The sequence below is a fragment of the Conger conger genome, chromosome 17 (genome assembly GCF_963514075.1).
Source record: "Conger conger chromosome 17, fConCon1.1, whole genome shotgun sequence".
NCBI classification, from domain to species: domain Eukaryota; kingdom Metazoa; phylum Chordata; class Actinopteri; order Anguilliformes; family Congridae; genus Conger; species Conger conger.
The window spans coordinates 26,425,939-26,447,260 of NC_083776.1; the positions used below are offsets into that span (position 1 = coordinate 26,425,939).

The following is a 21,322-nucleotide window of genomic DNA, read 5'->3' on the forward strand; positions in this document are numbered from 1 at the left end:
ACTGTCCCCCCTGAGCAGCTACGACCGTCTACAGCAGCATCAGTGTGAAGAGTCTGGCAGTGCAACACGTTCCCTTAGCAACCAGCCCACACTCTACCACACGCCTGCTCCACCCACCGCATTCATTACCATTGTTCTGGATGGTTTGTGACGGCCTTATCAGCATTGAGCATGAACCTTCGATCATTAGAGCCCTATTAGTTTTGAGATATCTACGCACAATTCACTGCCATTTCCTCAGCAGACAGTGCAGTGTGGATATCTTCACATGGTCCATTATCAAACACAGAACGACTGTGCTGACAACCAGCAGTTTCCATGGCTACATGATGACTCCTGGTGACAGTATAGAGACGGCACGGTGTGCGAGTGCACTAATCTGACCAAAAATCGAAATAATCATTTCCTATTTGGAGGTCTGTGTGATCCGTGGACCTCGTGAGCAGCAAGCAAGTGTGGAATTACCCAGAGTTCCAGAGTCCAGCTACAGTGATTACTCACACTCACCCAACTAAGTTTGTAAACAGAAGGAGCATTGCATATCCGCTCGTTAGTTAGTTGCATTTTCTTAGTTTGTTGCGTTTGTAACACCAGGAGGATTCTGGGCAGCCATGCTGTCGAGGGTAGGGGAAGGGGACAGGGGAGTGGCAGGGTGAGGGGGTGTGTCCTGCCGATGCAAGTCCAGAGATGGGAGAGGAACCAGACATGGGTCCCCCTGCAGAACCATCATACCATGTTAGCGCTGGCAACCAGTTCCAGGGTCTGCAGGTGCCGGACCTGCTCCAGAACCCAGTTGATGTCGGGTCGCTCCTGGGGATTGGACACCATGGCGGAGCCCAGCAGGGTCTGGAGGCCTTGGGAATACCTGCACATCCAGAGGCAGGGCGAGGGTGAGTTGTCAATACAAATGTGCACTTTATGCATTGTTTATTCTGTATCTCCAGTCCCATGAATGTTTGTGAGCTATGTACAAGCGTGCTCATATACAGGCCGGGAGCTCGGGCAACTCGACTCCGAAACCAGATGAGTCAGCCAGGCGCGCCTTTTCACACTGTGGCCACAAGGCCTCACCTGCAGGGCTGGGGGATGTTGACAGGGTTCTGCACAGCCAGCGCTACACTGTCACCCTTCTGAAACACCAGGTCAAACGGGCCTTCCAGCATCATCATGCAGTACAGCACGCATCCCAGAGACTGCAGGAGCATAGGGACACAGGGACAGCAGTCAGACACAGGTAAACCACCCACACACACACACACACACACACACACACACACACACACACTCATACACACACATACATGCACGCACGCACGCATCTCAGACTGCAGGAGCACAGGGACAGCACAGTCAGACACAGGTAAACCATACACAGACACGCGCACATACACGCACGCACACACACACACCCCCGCCCGGGGAGAAGGCTTGCTGTACCCAGATGTCTGTGCGCTCGTCGATGATGCAGTGGCTCTCCACACTGAAGAGCTCGGGAGCTCGATAGGAGATGGTGCACCTCTGAGCCGCCCAGTCCTAGGAGAGAGAGGGGGAAAGGGGAGAAATGTGTGAAAACTACTGGCACCTGTGCGTTCAGTTCTGTCTGCATCTGCTCTTTTTAAGGACAAAACTAGAGCCATCATCTATAGTGCTTTATGACATTGATGAAGATATTCAGGGAAGCCTTTGTAAAGGCCCAAAACATAATACTGGACCATAACTGCCCATCGTGTAATCCACTATAATAATGTAATTTTTCCAATTCCTTCAGATCCTTTGGTCTGTGCTTGTGGACTGCTCTCTTTAATTCGAACCAAAAACTTCTGTTTGGCACTTGCCAAATTCATCATTAGCAAGAGCTAACAGGCTCTGTAGAGGCAAAACAACACAAGAACACATATCCTACTTCACCATATGTATGTCCTATTCAATATAAACATCCTTCTGATAGCAAACCCACCACTTGTGTACCTTCCCAAAAAGCTACATCTTGTCTCATCTGATCGATTCTGTTCAAGTTCAGTGTCGGAACTTGAATTTTAACCAGGCGTAACCGGTGACAATGATGACAAGCAATGAAATCAACCAAAAGAAATACTAACTAACAGAAAAATATGATCCACAAAATTACAGTTTTAAATTCCCATCTCAGTCATAAAGGGAGGACTCTTTTCTCATTGTATAACCACACTAATTTAAACGTATATAAATAGACTAAATTCTCAAGTCTCCTGTTAAGCAGGTAGAGCAATGCCAAGCTTTCCAAACCAGAAATTCAAGGCCTATCTCTCTTCCTCATTCGACAATGAAGTAAAAATACAGAATGCAAATGTGTGTTTTTCGTTCTTTCCCCCTCTCTCACACACCGCAGGCACTGTGGCCTTTGACTGACTTCCACCTCAGCCTGGAGGATATACGAGGACTCATGTTATCACCCGGGCACCAGAGAAGACACTTCAACTCGAATCCTGAAAAACATACGTCTCTGGGAGACCAAATAAGTATTTCTGATTTAGAACCTGTGTGTAATGTTGAAGGTTAGGGATCACTGCGCACTCATCCAGTATGCATGCTGTATGAGAAGACATAACCAATAATTCACTTTGCTCCATTTTACTATGGTACGTTCACATATTTGCCATGTACCGTTCAGACGTAGAATCATGTATGTTATTAGTAAAACACTTTGTGATTATAAAATGGTGGAGACTGCCTCCGCCTCTTCAGTTCATGCTTGTCGACCTTGTTGCATAAATGCATTTTCTGCTCTTACTGTGGAAAAATAAATCTGCTTTCTTCTTGGACATACCTGGTTATGATACGTTACATTATTGCCATTTGGCAGACGCTCTTATCCAGAGCGACGCACAGTTGATTGGACTAAGCAGGAGACAATCCTCCCCTGGAGCAATGCAGGGTTAAGGGCCTTGCTCAAGGGCCCAATGGCTGTGCGGATCTTATTGTGGCTACATCGAGATTAGAACCACCGACCTTGCGGGTCCCAGTCATTTACCTTAACCACTACGCTACAGGCCGCTCCCACGGAGATAAATAACAGTGTGCGGATTTTGTTGTGGCTACACCGGATGTTATTGTGGCTACACCGGATGTTATTGTGGCTACACCGGGTCTTGAACCACCAACCTTCCGGGTCCCAGCCCTGTACCTTCGGCACTAGGCTTCAGGCCGCCCCCATGTGTATGAAGCACAGGTGTGTCTCACCTGTACAGTCATGGCCTCGCGCGAGCCCCGCACCTCGATGCGCGCTCGGTTCATAGAGCCCAGGTCCATCAGCACGGCGCGGTCGTCCTCCTCCAGGAGCACGTTGGTGGGCTTCATGTCTCTGCAGAGGGGAAACACTGACCCTCAATACACCCAGTTCACTCATCATCGACTGTGTTACTGCTGGTATACTCATCTGTATCACAGTCATGCTTAGCTGTGTTACACTCATCATCAACTGTGTCACTGCTGGTATACTCATCTGTATCACAGTCATGCTTAGCTGTGTTACACTCATCATCAACTGTGTCACTGCTGGTATACTCATCTGTATCACAGTCATGCTTAGCTGTGTTACACTCATAGTCAGCTGTGTTACTGCTGGTATACTCATCTCTATCACAGTCACGCTTAACTGTGTTACACTCATAGTCAGCTGTGTTACTGCTGTTGTACTCATCTGTATTATAATCACACAAAAAATCAATTGTGTTACTCCAGTTACACTCAACTGCATTACATTAACACCTCACCTCCACTCACAGTCTGTGTTACTGTTGTTACACTCAATCACATGACACTCACCCTCAATTGTTACACATTAAGACTCACACTCAACTGTGTAGCATGTGTTACAATCCCTGCGTTATATCTTTACACTCACATTCAAATGTGATAAACGTAACTGAGCATTCCTCTGTTTCACTCCACTCAAATGCGCATACTTGTCTGTGCCCGCATAGCCTGTGGGGAGCACATACCTGTGTGCGTAGCCTTTGTCATGAATGGCCTTCAGACCAGCACAGATCCCATGGAGAATGTGCAGGATCCGAGCCTCTGGCATGAAGCTGTTCTTGTCCCGCAGCTTCTCCAGTACCGACCAGAGACTCCCCCTCTGCGGAATACAATTATTTACCAAATCAAATAGAGCCGACATTCCAATCCAAAACAGGTCCCACAGCTCAGATGTTTTTGTTTGTTCTTCTAAATACAATCTAGTTCACAGCTGGACACACCCAATGGAAGAGCTGATGTTAAATAGCTTACTCAAGTGTACAACAGCCAGGCCCCACCTAGAAACAGAGCCTGTTACTTCTCATTTACAAGCCCAGTTCCCTAAACATTATAATATACAGCCGGCCAATATAATAGTAATTACAAGAAGAACAACAATAGCAACAACCATTATGAGTCAAGTTGTAGTTGTTGTTGTTGTTGTAGTTGTTGTTGCTGTGGCGATGACTCACGCTGATGTAGGGGAGGAGCAGGCAGGCCTCGGTCTTGCCGGCGCGTTCCATGAAGGCGTGGCCAGCGAGCGACAGGACGTTGGGGTGACTGAACAGGCGGTGCATCTCCATCTCCGTCTGCGCTTCCTGCCGCGCCTCCCGGTCGTGGCACAGGATCCTCTTCAGGGCGTAGAAGCGCCCGTCCTGTGCGCCCTCCACCAGGTCCACATAGCTGAACCCACTGCAGGCACACCGCGGGCAAAGCCAAAATAAGCACCACCCAAAATAGCAGACCCTTCAGCTCACACTGCTCCACATAAATGCACATTCTTCTCGAAGGCGTACAGCACACAGGACAACAGAATGGAGGACCCTCACCCTTCGTCCAGCTTCTGGATGAAGTAGTATCTTTTGTTGTCGATGGTGATGGCGCTTCGGGAGCAAACGCACAAGGTCTGGCCCATGGTCACATCCCTCGCTCACCCGCAGAGAGAGACAGAGAGAGGAGGATAGGGACAGGGAGGGCTGCTGGGAAACACGGTGAGGACGAGTCAGCACGTTTAAGCACAGGGACTCATGTCACTGACCTGAGATCAGCCCCCTCGAGTTCTGCTCTGGCTCAGTAGACACACTCGCTGGTCTGAAATCAGCATGCTGGAGTTCTCAGGGACCATGAACCGTGAGTCCTCCTTGTCAGTCTGCGAGAACAAGTCCTACCCCTCTTTAACAAAAACGTTACCAAGTGGACAATGTAATCAGACAATGAGAAATAAACAGTGTTTTATTTGTATTTTTATGTATATATATATATATATATACTTCAAAAAACGTTATTTCTCCTTTTGACCATTCAAAACGCCAATTGTTGCTAACAGTAAACGGTTAGTAACATGGATTGGTTACTTTAACTGTTGTTGCCCTCCATGCTCTGCAACGCACAGCTGTTTAAATGGATAATATAAGATCTGTGTAGCTAGTAAGCTAAGTCAGGCAGGACAGATCTCACAGTGCATGAAATGTGTTCTCTCTCGTATAAATATAATTTAGACAATTTATCTAATTACGGTAAAATCAACAAATGTCATTTGAAAGGAGACAGGGCGCACATATAACTTTAACCTTGTGACCTAACTACAGAACCTACTAAGAACACAGCTTGCGTAACAGAATCTTAGCCACCCGGTTAATTATTTATTGATACACACACGGCGACAATTGCGCTTTGTAGTTGCTGTAGCTAGTTGCCTAGTTAACGTTGCTATTAGCATCCTGCAAGTACACCGAAACAATGTACGGTACGACTGCGCCCTCCTTAACATAATACTGATCAAAACGTGGCACAGACTAGTTGGTTAAAAATATGCTTGGCAATGCAACCTCTGATTATTTTAACTTGCCTTCAGCAACCACATTCGGAATGCAGCTGAAAGAACGATCATAGCGTCATCACGATTCGAAATCAGAACGATGATAAGCGTGGTTTTTGTTATCCAATAATGTTCTCTTTTTAATAACAGAAACATAATTTACCTTTCTTTTTGAATTTCACGATCCGGGATTGAACTCTTCCGAACAGCTCCTGCTCCCTCTTCGGTTTCACACAATACTTCCGTATACAGATAACGTCATTGTGACGTGTGATGACTCTAAACTTCCGCTTGCCTTCACTGACCTGTTTTCAGCCATGGAAAGAGTTCCTGGCTGGTGTTTCAGTTGGGTAATATGACCTTGATTACATGTTCTCCACGACACTTTACGTTGCTGCACTTGGAAAACCCGTGTGTTATATCAGTAAAGGCTAGGCATACTGATCGATGGTGTACTGAAAAGATGAGCAATCCATTTACGGGGTTACATTGGGTCTGTATGATTAAAATAAACTGAGCCAGTTTATATGTAGGCCAAAAAATAGGCAGTTGATCTTGAAGAATGACAGGATGGGTTCTTGATTGCAGTTGAAAAGTGTACTGAAGTTGGAAATAGAAGAGTAGCTTACCTGAAGTGACATACTGGCTATTTTTGTTACAGAACTTACTTTTTATTGGAACAATCTTTTGTGAATGTTTTTCAATCTTCCAAGCATTATGACAGGTGTGGTGTGCAAAAATCTAATCACTAAGTATATGGTAAAGAAGTGAGTAACTAAATACATGGATATAGATTTTAAGTGATTAAAACAGAAAACATGGCATGTGGCAACCAAGCATGTGAGCCAACCATATATGAAAATGTCAAACGTGGATAATTTGTGGCTAAATACATTTTCATTCCAGCTGAATTCACAAGCAAAGTGATCAACTGTGTATCTGTCTATACACATAGTGTCTGCTCAATAATAAAGCTAGCAAGTTAATATTTGGTTATACAAATAAAATATTCATTTTTCCTTTACAAATGTCTGTGCTTATCTACTTGAATGTATGTGGAAACTTGGTTGTAGTTTGCATTTGTTCTATCATGTAAAACAGAAAGGTATCAGCATCAGCCAATTTGGCCAGACAAATATTAGTGATTTATATCAGTCCCAGAATTACCATATAGAGATAACTACATCCTGCTTTAGTTTAACCCTACCGTACCCACAGTGATATGACAATAGCACATATGCAGATATGCACTGACTGTAGTGTTTCAACACAGTTAAGATCTAACAGTAATGAGTAGAATGTGATAACTGACTTTGTTGTAGTAATAACGATAACAGGATACAAGGTTTCACTGTGAATGCAATAAATAACAAAGAAATGGTTGGAATTATTTTTATTGAGCACAAAACCTTAGGATTTGGTATCCAAGGTTTTTAAGGTTGACTTGGAAATGACAATTTGTCTTCAGTATGAGAGCTCTGGGAATGAAAAGAAAAAGGACACAGTGGTCTGGGAAGGTGTCTCTGGTTGTGTCCTCTGATTTTCCAGTTGATTGCTTGCATCTGGCCCGTTTCGGTTTGGCTTCTGGAAGACCCACCAAGCCATCCTTTACTCCAGCTTCCTCAGCCTTTCTCCGCCTAGTACTCCTCTCCCTCTTCGTCTTCCTCATATGTGTCGATCCCCACCTCTTCATAGTCCTTCTCCAGGGCCGCCATGTCTTCTCTGGCTTCAGAGAACTCTCCCTCCTCCATGCCCTCTCCCACGTACCAGTGGACGAAGGCACGCTTGGCGTACATCAGGTCAAACTTGTGGTCCAGACGGGCCCAGGCCTCGGCGATGGCAGTGGTGTTGCTCAGCATGCACACGGCCCTCTGCACCTTGGCCAGGTCTCCCCCAGGCACCACAGTGGGGGGCTGGTAGTTGATGCCCACCTTGAAGCCAGTGGGACACCAGTCCACAAACTGAATGCTACGCTTGGTCTTGATTGTAGCGATGGCGGTGTTGACATCTTTTGGCACCACGTCACCACGGTACAGCAGGCAGCAGGCCATGTACTTGCCGTGACGTGGGTCGCATTTCACCATCTGGTTGGCTGGCTCAAAGCAGGCATTGGTGATTTCAGCCACAGACAGCTGCTCATGGTAGGCCTTCTCTGCAGAGATGACCGGGGCGTAGGTAGCCAGGGGGAAGTGGATACGGGGATAGGGCACCAAGTTGGTCTGGAACTCGGTCAGATCCACATTGAGGGCCCCATCAAAGCGCAGGGAAGCTGTGATGGAAGACACAATCTGGCTGATAAGCCTGTTGAGGTTGGTGTAGGTGGGACGCTCAATGTCCAGGTTCCTGCGGCAGATGTCGTAGATGGCCTCATTGTCCACCATGAAAGCACAGTCGGAGTGCTCCAGGGTGGTGTGGGTGGTCAGGATGGAGTTGTAGGGCTCCACCACAGCTGTGGACACCTGCGGAGCTGGGTAGACCGCAAACTCCAACTTGGACTTCTTGCCATAGTCGACAGAGAGGCGTTCCATCAGCAGGGAGGTGAACCCTGACCCAGTCCCCCCACCGAAGCTGTGGAAGACCAGGAAGCCCTGGAGCCCAGTACACTGGTCTGCCTGGAGAAAACAGAATGCATGAGATAAACAACTGCTATATTTACCACACAGTGGTGCTATCATTTCAAACTCTCTCTGATTCACCTCATTTCTAGCCTACTGGAAAAGAGGGGGCAATATTGGGAAATACAGTGGCTTCAGAAAGTATTCAGACCCCTTCAGTTTCAGTTCATAAAGTTAGACATTTTTGCAATTGTATTAAAAATCAAAAACTGAAATCTCTCATTTACATAAGTATTCAGACCCTCAATTCAGTACTTTGTAGAAGCCCCTTTGGCAGCAATTAGAGCTTCGAGTCTTCTTGGGCAAGTCTCTGCAAGCTTTGCACACCTGGATTTGGGTAGTTTATCCCATTCTTCATGACAGATCCTCTCAAGCTCCGTCAGATTGGATGGGAAGCCTTTGTGAACTGCCAGGTCTCTCCCCAGATGTTCTATGAGGTTAAAGTCTGGGCTTTGGCTGGGCCAATCAAGGACAGTCAGAGACTTTTCCTAAAGCCACTTGGCTGTGTGCTTCGGGTCATTCTCATGCTCAAAGTTGAACCATCGTCCCAGTCAGAGGTCACATGCACTCTGGAGCACCTTTTCTTCAAGGACCTCTGGCTGCATTCATCTTTACCTCAATTCTGACCTCCCTGTCCCTGCCGTTGAGAAGCATCCCCATAGCATGATGCTGCCACCACCACGCTTCACCGTAGGGATGGTATTAGCCAGGCGATGAGCAGTACCTGGTGTTCATCAGACATAGTGCTTGGAGTTCTGCCCAATTTTTGTCTCATCAGACCAGATAATCTTTTTCCTCATGCTCTTAGAGCCCTTCCGTGTCATATGCCTTTTGCTTTTACAAGAAAGGCTTCCGTCTAGCCACTCTACCACAATGGCCTGATTGATGGAGTGCTGCTTAGATGGTTGTCCTTCCTGCAGGTTCTCCCATCACTGCAGAGGACTTCCGAAGCTCTGTTAGAGTGACTGTTGGGTTCTTCGTCACCTCCCTGACCAAGGCCATTCTTGTCCATTAGTGAGGCCTGGGTATACTCAAAAGCTTTAGAAATGGTTTTATACCCTTGCCCTGATCTATACCTCACCACAATTCTATCGCAGAGGCCTACAGACAATTCCTTTGGCTTGGTTTTTGTCCTGAAATGCAGTGTGAATTGTGGGACCTTATATACACAGGTATGTGCCTTTCTAAACTAAATCCAATCAATTCAATTCGACACAGGTGGGCTCCAGTCAAGTTCTAGACACATCTCAAGGATAATTAAAGCAAACAGGATGCACCTGACCACAATTTGGAGTGCCACAGGGTCTGAATACTTGTATTTATGTAATGTAAATGAGGTTTCCGTTTTAGATTTTTAATAAATTGCAAAAGATTCTAAAAACATGTTTTACTTCATAATTATGGGTTATTGAGTGTAGATTGATGGCAACTTTATCCATTTAAAATTACACAATAAAGTGTGCAAAAAGTGAAGTGGCCTGAATACTTTCTGAAGTTAGTTTCTGTGTAGTGTATTCAAACATACAACAAGATTTCTGTTTTGTGTTTGAATGGCCAGTTAAATTCTCTTACAACGTTCATGTCCATTGACGTGCTTGCTATTAGCTTGCCCCTATTATTATTTCAATTTATTTAGGTTTTATTTTATTACCAATTTGCGGATCCGGTCCAGGACTGAATCAATGATTTCCTTGCCGATGGTGTAGTGTCCACGAGCGTAGTTATTGGCAGCGTCCTCTTTGCCAGAGATGAGCTGCTCTGGGTGGAACAGCTGGCGGTAGTTACCTGTGCGCACCTCATCTGGAAGAGCAAAATTATTTTAATATTTAGTATTTTTTTACAGATTATTCCAAGAACCAGTCTAAACATTTTGGTTTTTAAGGTTTAAAATCTAATTTTCTTCAAATAGCGGTATCTCCCCAAAACATGTCTCCCCACCTTACTCTCTGCAAAACACAGCCTGAATTGGCAAATCCCACGATCTCCTGATCTACTGTATACAGTAGCTGTTATTTTACTACTGAAAATAATATTTTACTACTTTCCAGCAGCCAACAATGTTCAAATGCCTAGTAGCACATAGGACATCTATGGTAGCTCTCAGTATTGCTTGGACAAACCATAAACTTGCCCTATTATACCCCAGCAGTTGTCATAGACATACCGATGACGGTGGGCTCCAGGTCCACAAAGATGGCCCTGGGGACATATTTGCCAGCCCCCGTCTCACTGAAGAAAGTGGTAAAGGAATCGTCTCCTCCTGTAGCTGTCTTTTCGCTGGGCATCTGTCCATCCGGTTGGATTCCATGTTCCAAACAATACAATTCCCAGCATGCATTGCCCATCTGGACACCTGCTTGGCCGACGTGGACAGAGATGCACTCACGCTGTAGAGGTCAAAATGAAGGGCAAATTGTTAGTTTTTTCAGCAAAAGAAACCGATGATTAGTTCATTTCCACTCCAAAATAAGGCTGCTGTATCTTGGTCTCCAGCAGATGGAGCCAGTCTCCGTAAGCAAAGTGGAACAGCGAGCACGTTTATCACAGACTGCTGACAGGGGATACACAAAGTGGCCACTTTATTCAAGATATTAATGCAAACAGCCTGCTCCTTCAAGCAGTGAGTCACACGGCTGCAACTCAAGGTATAAAGATATGGTGAAGTGGTTTAGTTGTTGTGTGACCATCATTAGAATGGGCATTATAGCATGATCGAAGTGACTCTGACCACGGTAGGATTGATGGTGCCAAACGTGGTGCCTCCAGCATCTCAAAAAGAGATTTTCACACAGTACTCTCTGGAGCTTACAGAGAATGGTGCCATGAGTACAAAATAACCAGTGTGTGGCAGCTATGCAGGTAAATAACCAAGGTCAGGGGAGAATAGCCAGACACAACACGCCAAACCTTGAAGCAGACGGGCTACAGCTGCAGAAGACCAGATTCCATTCCTGTCGTTTACAGCTGAAGCTACAATGGGCATACAATCACGAAAACTGGACAACTGAAAAATGTTGCCTTGTCTGACAAATATTGTCTGACCTGTTCTACTGCAGTCCTGTCAGAATTTGCCATAAACAACATGAATCCATGGATCCTTCCTGCCTCGTGTCGATGGTGCAGGATGGTGGTAGTGGTGTAATGGGGTAATTAACCACTTTAATATGATCTGAGCATCATTTGAATGCTACAGCATACCTTAACTTTGTTACTGACAATGTGCATCCCTTTATGGCCACAGTCAACGTTTTCAAATGGATATTTCCGGCAGTATAATGTGCCATGTCACAAAGCACACATATCAAGCTGGTTACAAAACGTGACAGTTATTTCAGTTAACTGGAATGGCCTGCACAGTCCCCAGATCTCTATCCCAAAGAGTACCTTTGGGATGAATGTGTGAAATCTGCAGGAACTGTGTCATTCCATTGCGTCAGCATGGACCGAAATCCCTAAGGAATGCTTCCAGCACCTTATTGAATCGATGCTGCAAAGAATTACAGCTGTTCCGGAGGCAAAAGGAGGTCCTACCCGGTATTGATCGGTGTACTGAAAGTGGCCACTGTAGTACGTGACAGTGCAGAACTGGAAGGCAAGCTACGTCACTCAAATTGAAATCACGTTACAGATAGCTTAGACATGCCGAATAGCGAAACAAGACTGGGATGGTATTGGCAAGGATATTTAGATTCATAGGTTTTTTCGGTTTTTTCAACAATGCGACATGCTCTCCCACTTGAGACAAAGAGAATCGGTCAGCCCCTCCTTTCAGTTTGGACAGATTCCAGTCGAGCACGGCTGCCCAACCCTGCTCCTGGAGATCTATCGTCCTGCAGGTTTTCACTACAACCCAAAATGGCGCACTTGATTCAACAGCTATAGATCTTGTTGAGCTGCCAATTAGTAGAATTAGGGTTGAGATGAAAAGGTACAGGACCATAGATCTGCAGGAACAGGGTTGGGCAGCCCTGCTGTAGAACGCCGCACAGGCACGTTCGACATGACGTCTCCAAGGACGACAGTGAGATGATTACTCACAGGTGCGTCTAATGGCGAGGATGAGCCACACCCTGAGACAGTATGTCAAACACGTAGCGGCATAAAGGTGGGGCGTGGAGAACCCACAGGGCCCAAACTCAGGTTGGTTAAACCCAGGAGGAAAATCCAGCCTCAGACAGTAAAAGTGCTCGCCAGTATTTTGTTCCAATCACCTGGATCTGCTAGTCAGCACAATTCTTCAGCCGGGAGGTAGAACTAATTACTGAAATCAACTGGCAGAGTTTACGGGTAGAAGAAACACTGGGCAGGACTTTTACTTCCAGACCCCTGGACTTTCCACGTATGCGGCTTTATCTATGAACCTGAGCTCTGCTAATCAAAATGTACCCCGTTGGACATGCCTGGTAACTAAAAGAGCATTGAGAGAAGGAGCGGAGGCACTGGAGACCCCCTCAGTTCAGCCGGGATCCTCCACCTACAACCTCAGTATGTTTTATGAATGGCATACAGCAGGACCCTTATAACATGAGATGGTTCTGGAAGCAAATGGTTTAGGGGCCCCCTGCAGAAGTGCGAGCTGAAAATACCCCCCTCTGGGGAAGCAGCCTACTTCTGCCAGTACAGACACAGTCATCCATAACTGTGCCCCTCCCCTACAATGGGGATTTTTTAATGAATCCTCTGGTGGGGACCAGGCTGCTATTTTTACTCTGTCCCATCCCAGCTGCCCCTGCTGCTCACGGCCTGCTGGGAAGGGGCTGGGGGCAGGGGGGGGTTATGCGGAGAGGTGCGATTGCCTAGTTTGGGCACAGGGCCCAGGTCAGCGGAATACTATTTCGGGAGAATATGCCGTGTGCGTATGAGACACACCCGGGACGCAATCGAGGACTCACCAAATGCATAGAGAGCTAACGCTGAACACGTATAGCGAATAAATAGAACAAAGCCGTTACTTTGACAGTAACCTGTCACTTTCAGTCAAGCCCGGATAAGAAAGAATAAACAGGAGTGGTGAAACATTTGCGGAGCGTTAGGCAATCCCCACCGCGCCAGGCAGGAGGCTGTTTCCCTGTCAGTCTGAGCCTCTGTGTCTGAGCCCTGCTAATAGCTACCGGCCCGCCAGCTTAGGGGCGGGCTCCAGCTGTAAACCAGAGGCCCTTCCTGTTCTGCCTACACAGGCTGCAGTGTGTTACAGAGGTCTGCAACCCAAACCACAGGGGTCAACATCAGCCAGGAATTCACAGCCTCCAATCTCCGGGCCAGTGGCTCCAGTCTGGCCCCAGGGGACCGATCTTGTTGAATCTAAAGCAGGCCTCCTCAACGTGCCGCGTTGGCCAAAGCAGCAAAAAGAAAAAGAAAAAAGAAAAAAAAGGGGGCCAAACATGCCGGAAACAGCAGACCGAGTCTCATTTAACAGTTCATACGTACGACTGAACTGCCACATGGGGTCATTATATAGCAATATTAAAATATACAATGAAAATTCTAGGATAATAATAATAATAATAATAATAATAATAATAATAATAATAATAATAAATTAACAGTAGTCCTGTGTTCCAATGTATGACTTCATTATTAACAGCGAATAAATAATCCAAAAGCCCCAGAAATATTTTGGCTTGAGTGAAACTAGTCTCCTTGGCTTCCACACTGGAAAGATTTTGCAGCTACTGCTGTACCTGGAAACTCACAGAATACACACCGAGAAACCCATGACATCACAGCTCAAATAAGGAAGAGGAAATAGACAGCAATTGCACTGTTGTATTTCCTAATGGGAAATCAGTGATGGGCTTCCATTCATTTGATATCCTCTCTGGTTTAGTGGTTCCCAAGCGTGAATATTCAGTTAGCTAGAACAATTATGACTCATCTTTCCTTGCAACAATATTAGCGGTAGAGCTTTTTATTTGTACAGTTGCAATGCACCTCTTCACAAGCACTGATGTTTAAAAAGACACAACTTGCAACCTTTGCTTTCGGTGAATGAGCAAGGTATTTGAATCATCGATTAGTGATCGCATATTAGAATAATAATAATCTGTATCGTTCCCAAGAACATTCTTTAGATTGTACAACATGGTTTCAGTACCTATAACAATGTTGTTCAGGTTGTTCTGCGTTTAGCATTCTGGGCTATGCATAATGCTGAAGTTTGTCTCGATACAACATCCACTATATGGTATATACGCACCTGCTATTGTGCATATTGTTATAATAGTGTTCTTATCGAAATGACTGGCAGCTTTTTAAAGCCGTTTTCAGAGAATAAGATGTAATAGCAAAATGGATATGCCGCGTCCGCTGCGTGTTTGAATGTCAATGAGAATATTCTGGTGACAACTTTGCTGCATTGCACCCGGTTGCGAATTGCAAGTCTCCGAGTGCATCTGAGGCAAAAATGATTTTCATTTAATCAACCTAGTCTTGCTCTGTTAATCTCTTATTTTACAATGGTATTCAATTTAAACGACTTAGAATTCGGAATAATCGCGTTGTGCTGTCTGGGCACAGGTAAATGCCCTCTGCAACCATTTCCCGCACTTTCAGGTGCGCAGTTTTAAAAACATTTGGTGTCCCTATATTAATCAGATTTTCATCGTAGCTGATTTTCAAAACCATGCACACAGCAAAACACTAAATAACTATTTGAATTAGGCTAATATATCAGATAAATTGAGCAGCATAAAGGCTAACATAAAAGACAACTGCATAACTTAAACGTTTAGCTATTTGTATGTTTTGATATGAGTATTCTAGATTCAAAATAACTTACCATTGTTATTTCGGTATTGGTCTGTCTTTTAAAGTATAAAAAATTACTGTGTAACGTCTCACTGTGCACCCTCAATGTGGTCTCCGTGAGCTGGTCGAACCAGGATTTTGCCAGCTGGGGATTATATACCGTGTCCACCCTGAAACGGGAGTGGCGCTACCGACACTCCCACGCGCGCATTTCACAAAAATATTCCACTGTTAAAGGTGAGCTATCGGTTTTTCTGTGTAGCCTAGAACATGAGCGTTATGTGCGCCAGTAAACAAAGTGACGTCGTCATTTTAAAATGGTGTAAGCGTTTTAAAGGTTTCGTTAACGAGTAAAACAATATATATCTACTGCAGTTCGCGCTTGGTCATATTTACAGCGTAATATAAAAAACGATAGTCGATAATCGATAGTCATGCGGTTTAACAGGCGAACATTTTACAAACCGTTTCACATGCTTTACTCGGTATATTGTTTCCACATGAAACAAATATTAAATATTATAAATAGAAAGTACCACAATATCCAACAAATTCCATCACCGTGATTTTACTGAATTCAAATAACATTAGCCAGGGCTCAGGAGTCTGGCAATTTTTAGTGTCTACCAGATGATGAAATAATGAAAAAACAGATACATATTGCTGTTTTTCTCATGAATAAAAAGGGATCTATTGTCCGGGCCCATATTTGAAGCCCATACATTCACAGGAAGAGATGAGGAAACTACTTCCTGGTTTGACACGCTTATGGTTCTCAGGTGCTGCTTTTCCCAGTCTCCCACAGTGCCATCTGTCTCCACATCAGGGGGTGGGGGAGCAGCAAGCACACGTCAAAAACAGGGTGGAACACACATACGAGATACAGCCTGTGAAAAAAAACAGGCCAAGAATCTTATGCTGGATATGTGGAGAGAAGCCACAAAAACCAACATGAAAACAGCCACTAATACTCACCAGTGCTTTACCAATTACATTACATTAGAAGCACATACATAAATGCGTGTGCACACACACACACACACACACACACACACACACACATACACACAAATGCTGTGCATGGAAACAAGTGGATTGTGTTTACATTCTTACTCTGCAAATATTTTATACTGCAACATTGTGGAAATGAATACGCCAGTCTTTGCAGTGACCATTCTGTATCTTCACAGACAGGATCCTGGTTTATCACAAAGAGGGTAACTGTGTTAGCTTTGTCAGACAAAATGGAGGAAGATGCAGATGTACTTTATGTTCTAATTTCTTGTTTATTAGTACATTCTGAATCCTCTCTGTTGGAGGTGGGCAGACTCTGCCAACTGTCATCGCAGGGGAAGCTAGTTCTTAATTTGGGTAGGAGCTATTAGAACATTAAACAGTTAGAAAACGTGGATGCCTGTCTGTTTGTCAATTTTATTCCTGTCGCCTCATGACATTATGCATTATAATGGGAGAACAGTGCAGTTAAATAGGAAAGCTAGCCAACTTCATGCCAGAGCAGAGAATTGCAGACCTGCTGAGGCCTTCAGGACTATCCAGGATTCAAGCATTCTTATGATCACTTTTCCCTTCTAAAACACACAAACACGCTCGCTCTCTCTCGCACTCAAACACACATGCACACACATGCACACACCTTGTATTTGCAGTGGAAAGTTTTTTTTTCCTATGAATCTCAGACAGCAGGCGTGGCTTTTACTCAGTGTAAATTAGAGCACAGTGGCTTATGGGTAAAGGGGGGGCATGGCTGGTGGCTGTTTCAACCACATTACTGCACCCCACTGCGTTACACTGCGCGGTACACACGCCACGTCACGTCCAGGCAGCAGAGCAGTGTTTATGTAGTAACATGACACCTGGTGAGGGTGTTCCTGCTGCCTGCCGTCTCACGAGTCATACCACTCACCAACGCCTGCTGAACGGGACACATCACCCTCACTGCAGTGATGTCACTGCGCTGGCAGTGAACTTCCCTCGTCTGGGCTCTGCGGAGTCACCAGTGGGACAAAATATAGACGAGGTCTGCACATGCACAGGAAATCCTTCAAGCCCTTGGCGTGCTGATTTGTGCAATCAGTTTCAAGATTTGCACAACAGGAATTATTCAAAAATGTGAAATTCCAGGTTATGAATGAGAATTGCTCAAGGGTTTGCTAGAGTACGTTGACAGTTTTAAATTGGAAATGAGAGCACAGATAAAGAGGGGGCTTTTACTGACTGTTTGGGAGTGTTGAGAGGACACTTGGATCTGAGTTAAATAAATCTGTGTGATCATACTGTGTCTCTCCTTAAAGACAGGTTTTAGTCTCAGTTAGATTGCTGGATAAAATCAGTGGTATGTCCAACAAAGTAGCCTAGTGGTTTGGTGGCTCAATTGCACTGGAGAAATTGCACCATTTGGTGCCCAACAAATGGTGGATGGTATTTGGTGTTGTGATTAGTACAGCCCCTGAAAAGAAGAAGCAAATGGCTGAATGCATTTCTAAGGACAGGGCACAGTGGTACCTGTAATACAACATACAAGCAGCCACTGCAATCTGCTTGGGAATTCATCTGCAAAATGCTAATTGTATTGGCTTGAGATATGAGTAGTATTTGTGTTGGATTAAAATACCTTCCTGTACTCTATTGATCTTGCTTGGTGCATTTGAGTCTGCAAGGAGCAGCAGATGGGTGGGGTTTACACTTTTGGGATCATTTCATTTGTTCCAATACACCACGCAAGCTTAGTCAAAGGCTACTCTTTCTCATAAGATTGTTTAGCATCAGAGAAATTGAGAAATGAAAAGAACTAAAGAGTGTAAGAGTCTAAAATGCAGACTTAGTCTTTATGTGGAGCTACCATGCACCATCTAGTGGCAGAAAGCAGCTTCATATTTCATTGGTATATATGTTAGAACAGGTTTGTCTGCAGTTGTTTACATTCAGTACATGAATTTAGCGGTGTTAAAACATATATAAATCCTTTCCTAAGGACACAGGACACGTGTCAAGCTCATTTTCACACCAACACTGGCATATAAAAGCACACTCTCTTTTGTATACAGAAACACTCAACACATACCTCTGAAATTCCTAACCCTAACCCTAACCCAAACCTTTACCACTGCATCTGCACACATATGTGGGCCCAACATATCTGAAATGCATTTGTGTGTGTTTTTGAGAGAGCAGTATGTGGGTGTGTTTTGTGAGAGGGAAGGTGTGTGTAGTGTGTGTGTGTGTGTGTGTGTGTGGGTGGGTGGGTGAGTTGGCGTTTGTGCTGACAGTTTCGATACAGCGGGGTGAGTGGAAAATTGCCATATGTATGTGCGTAAACACTTTCAGAGAACCGTAATGTTTGGGGGAAACACTCATCAAAAGCCTTCACAACAGGGCCAAAGATTTATATCAGCAGGATGGTGTGTGTGTGTGTGTGTGTGTGTGTGTGTGTGTGAGAGAGAGAGAGAGAGAGAGAGAGAGAGAGAGAGAGTTTATGTGTGACAGAGAGAGAGAGAGAGAGAGAGAGAGAGTGACCTTTTCCAAATATTTTTATGTGAAACACATCTTCGGGGTCTGTATCAAGAAGAAGGATTACTGAGTTATCTGAATAACAGCAATGTGATAAAAAAGTAAAAGGAGGTGTTCTGGGTTGAAAGCCCCGTCCAAGAACTATAACTATAGCCGTAACTATAACGATAACGATGTGAGCATCCACAGCGGTGAACAATAATGTTCTGTCAGATAGGGGTGGCCTGGAGCATAGTGGTTAAGGGAAATGACTGGGACCTGCAAGGTCGGAGGTTCGATCCCCAGTGTAGCCACCATAAGAGCCATTGGGCCCTTGAGCAAGGCCCTTAACCCTGCATTGCTCCAGGGGAGGATCCTGCTTAGTCTAATCAACTGTAAGTCGCTTTAGATAAAAGTGTCAGCAAAATGACATGTAATATCTCCTTCTGGAACATGATGCAATTTCAGGTTAGAAAAAAAAAAAAAATGCTGAGTAATGCATCGGGTTAAATTTTTTTTTTTTTTTTTTTTTTTTTTTACTTCAGCCCATCTCCGCCATAAAATGCTGGCACTTGACACCGAGTTGCGCTGCCATCTTGCGGCTGAGAGAGGAAGTGCAGAAATATGCATTTTCTCTGCCAAGCCACAAGATGGCAGCACAAGTCAGCGTCAAGTGCCAGCATTTTTCCACATGAAACATGACTCAGCTTTCACTCCAGCATGGAAACTCGAGGCTACATACACAGCAAATGAAATGTATTTCTATAATCCTGCAGGTGCTCACACCCGCTCATTAACCTGAGGATATCGCCAGGGTTGCTCTGAGCAGCAGATCTCCCTATAAAACCTCTTACATCATGGATAGCAAAAACTGCTCTCAGGAAAACCTATGAGAAGATGTCAAAGAACATACAGACAAAGCTCACAAAACGTATATACAAAAACTATAGACTGTAAACTATAAACTATAAACTATAAGTGCAGGAAATGGCATTTAGATCACAGAGCCACTGTAGTGTCTTGGGATGCATTACATTTTACACTGAATCGCTTAGCTTACATACCCAGAATATGAAATACCAAAGGCAGATAGTGCCGCCCATAACACATTATACACTGTAGCCTGCATATAAAATAACCATAAAACCAAATTATTCAAAGCACTGAAGACCAGGCCGGGGGAGGAGGTCAGGGGAACACAACCAGCCTGGTTCCATGGATACACACCCTCCAGCGTGAAACCAAACACAACCGTGACAGGAGGTCACAGAGACCACATAGGAGACAAAGGGAAGAATGCGAACACAATGGGTTTAAGGGCAGCGTCCGGACAAAGCAACAGCCCCACAGGGCACCAGCTGAGGGCAGAAACGCAGGAAGAGAGAGGTTGCTGTAGACTTAGGTGCGCATATAGGTTTTCTGTTAATCGATGTATGAAATAAACTACAGTTTGAGGTCTTTGATTTATCAAGGCCTATAAATACATCAAAAGTATCACCTCAAAGGTTAAAGTACCCCATCGATAAGGACCGATAAGGATAAAAGAGCACAATGATCATATGCCACTGAACCATTTGGCTCAATAATAATAATCATTATTATTTATAAGGAACTTTTCATAAAGTAAGTCATTTTCACACAGGAGTAAAATATGGAAAAATAAATAAATACAAAAATAAAAAAAAAGACCACAGACAAAAAAGCAAATACGGCTTTTTAAGAGGGGATTACAATATCGCAAAATGCCTGTTCCCTGGTGTATGAGCCCGCAGAGAAAAGGGGGCTTCAGAATTTAAAGAAGACTCTTTAAAGAAGACTGCCCCCAATCATGGTGAAAAAGTGTGCCTCTGTGGCTGGTGTATCGATTGCGTGTAGTTGTTGATGCATGTCCGAGTACACTGGCCTAGTTAGGGCTGCTTGCTTTGTTGTCCCAAACGGTGGTTAACCCCTTGTTTCCAACAACAAACCTGTTACCCAGGCTTCACTCAAGTTACACATACAGAGAAACGCTACTAGGAGACACATACACATTTCTAACTCTGAGACCTTCCCTCAGCCTGAAGCTAAAAATGAACTGAAATTGTCAGGATTTCCTTTGGCAAAGGAAATTCCTTTGGTTGAAATGAATTACTTGGCTGGTTTGTAAAATTGTATTTGATTATCTGTCCATACTTATTATTTTTCCTTACACCTTACCACCATTTTAAGTTTGGTCACTTTTGCTTTGTTGTTTGTTTGTTTGTTTGTTTGTTTGTTTGTTTGTTTAAAAAAATAAATACAAAATTCAAATAGGCCCTGGTCCTTATCTTTGCTGTACAGGTAGCAGTTGAAATTGTACTTCCCTCAAGGGTCTTTCAGCGCACTTATCCCTGGTTATGGGTATGCACTTTGTTGTACATCACTCTGGATAAGAGCATCTGCCAAATGCCATTAATGTAATGTAATGTAAATTTTGAATGATTCCCATCTTCATTTTGCCAAAACTGTAATCCTGTACCAGTAGTGTACCAATTGTGATTATTCTGCATAGTGTCCTTTTTCTCTGAGATGTACACATACACTACGTAAAGTACAGCATGTGTATGTATACTGTCATTACAAGCACAATTTCAATCCCAGACCCATTCAAACCCACTTTTCT

At 44.4% G+C, this 21,322-nt stretch overlaps 2 protein-coding genes across 3 annotated transcripts; both read right to left on the minus strand.

The window, feature by feature from the left end:
- Positions 1–295: 295 nt before the first annotated feature.
- Positions 296–6,085, minus strand: stk16 (serine/threonine kinase 16). 2 transcript variants are annotated; one of them, XM_061226448.1, is made up of 8 exons: positions 5,976–6,085; positions 4,824–4,973; positions 4,467–4,686; positions 3,981–4,114; positions 3,220–3,340; positions 1,438–1,533; positions 1,072–1,193; positions 296–865 (listed from the first exon to the last, which is right to left on the minus strand). In XM_061226448.1, the coding sequence occupies exons 2-8, from the start codon at positions 4,907–4,909 to the stop codon at positions 727–729; spliced, it is 918 nt and encodes a 305-aa protein (XP_061082432.1). In that variant the 5' UTR covers positions 4,910–4,973; positions 5,976–6,085; the 3' UTR covers positions 296–726. The 2 variants fall into 2 exon arrangements, with proteins under 2 accessions (XP_061082432.1, XP_061082433.1); XM_061226449.1 differs by having other exon boundaries at positions 4,824–4,970; positions 5,976–6,039.
- Positions 6,086–7,190: 1,105 nt separating this feature from the next.
- On the minus strand, positions 7,191–15,365 carry LOC133116458 (tubulin alpha chain-like). Its single transcript, XM_061226008.1, has 4 exons — positions 15,206–15,365; positions 10,592–10,814; positions 10,079–10,227; positions 7,191–8,424 (listed from the first exon to the last, which is right to left on the minus strand). Exons 1-4 carry the CDS (start codon positions 15,206–15,208, stop codon positions 7,450–7,452), a joined length of 1,350 nt encoding a protein of 449 aa, XP_061081992.1. The 5' UTR covers positions 15,209–15,365; the 3' UTR covers positions 7,191–7,449.
- Positions 15,366–21,322: the final 5,957 nt, after the last annotated feature.

Bases quoted from the DNA above. Each gene is read 5' to 3' on its own strand.
- stk16 (XM_061226448.1), bottom strand. From the start codon at position 4,909: ATGGGCCAGACCTTGTGCGTTTGCTCCCGAAGCGCCATCACCATCGAC. The intron at 4,687-4,823 runs GTGAGGGTCCTC...GTGTGCCTGCAG, and splicing joins ATCCAGAAGCTGGACGAAGG to TGGGTTCAGCTATGTGGACC. The intron at 866-1,071 runs GTGAGGCCTTGT...CTGGATGTGCAG, and splicing joins AACATCCCCCAGCCCTGCAG to GTATTCCCAAGGCCTCCAGA.
- LOC133116458 (XM_061226008.1), bottom strand. The intron at 10,228-10,591 runs GTATGTCTATGA...TTGCTCTTCCAG, and splicing joins CCTGGAGCCCACCGTCATCG to ATGAGGTGCGCACAGGTAAC. The intron at 8,425-10,078 runs GTAATAAAATAA...TGTTTTCTCCAG, and splicing joins TGGACCGGATCCGCAAATTG to GCAGACCAGTGTACTGGGCT.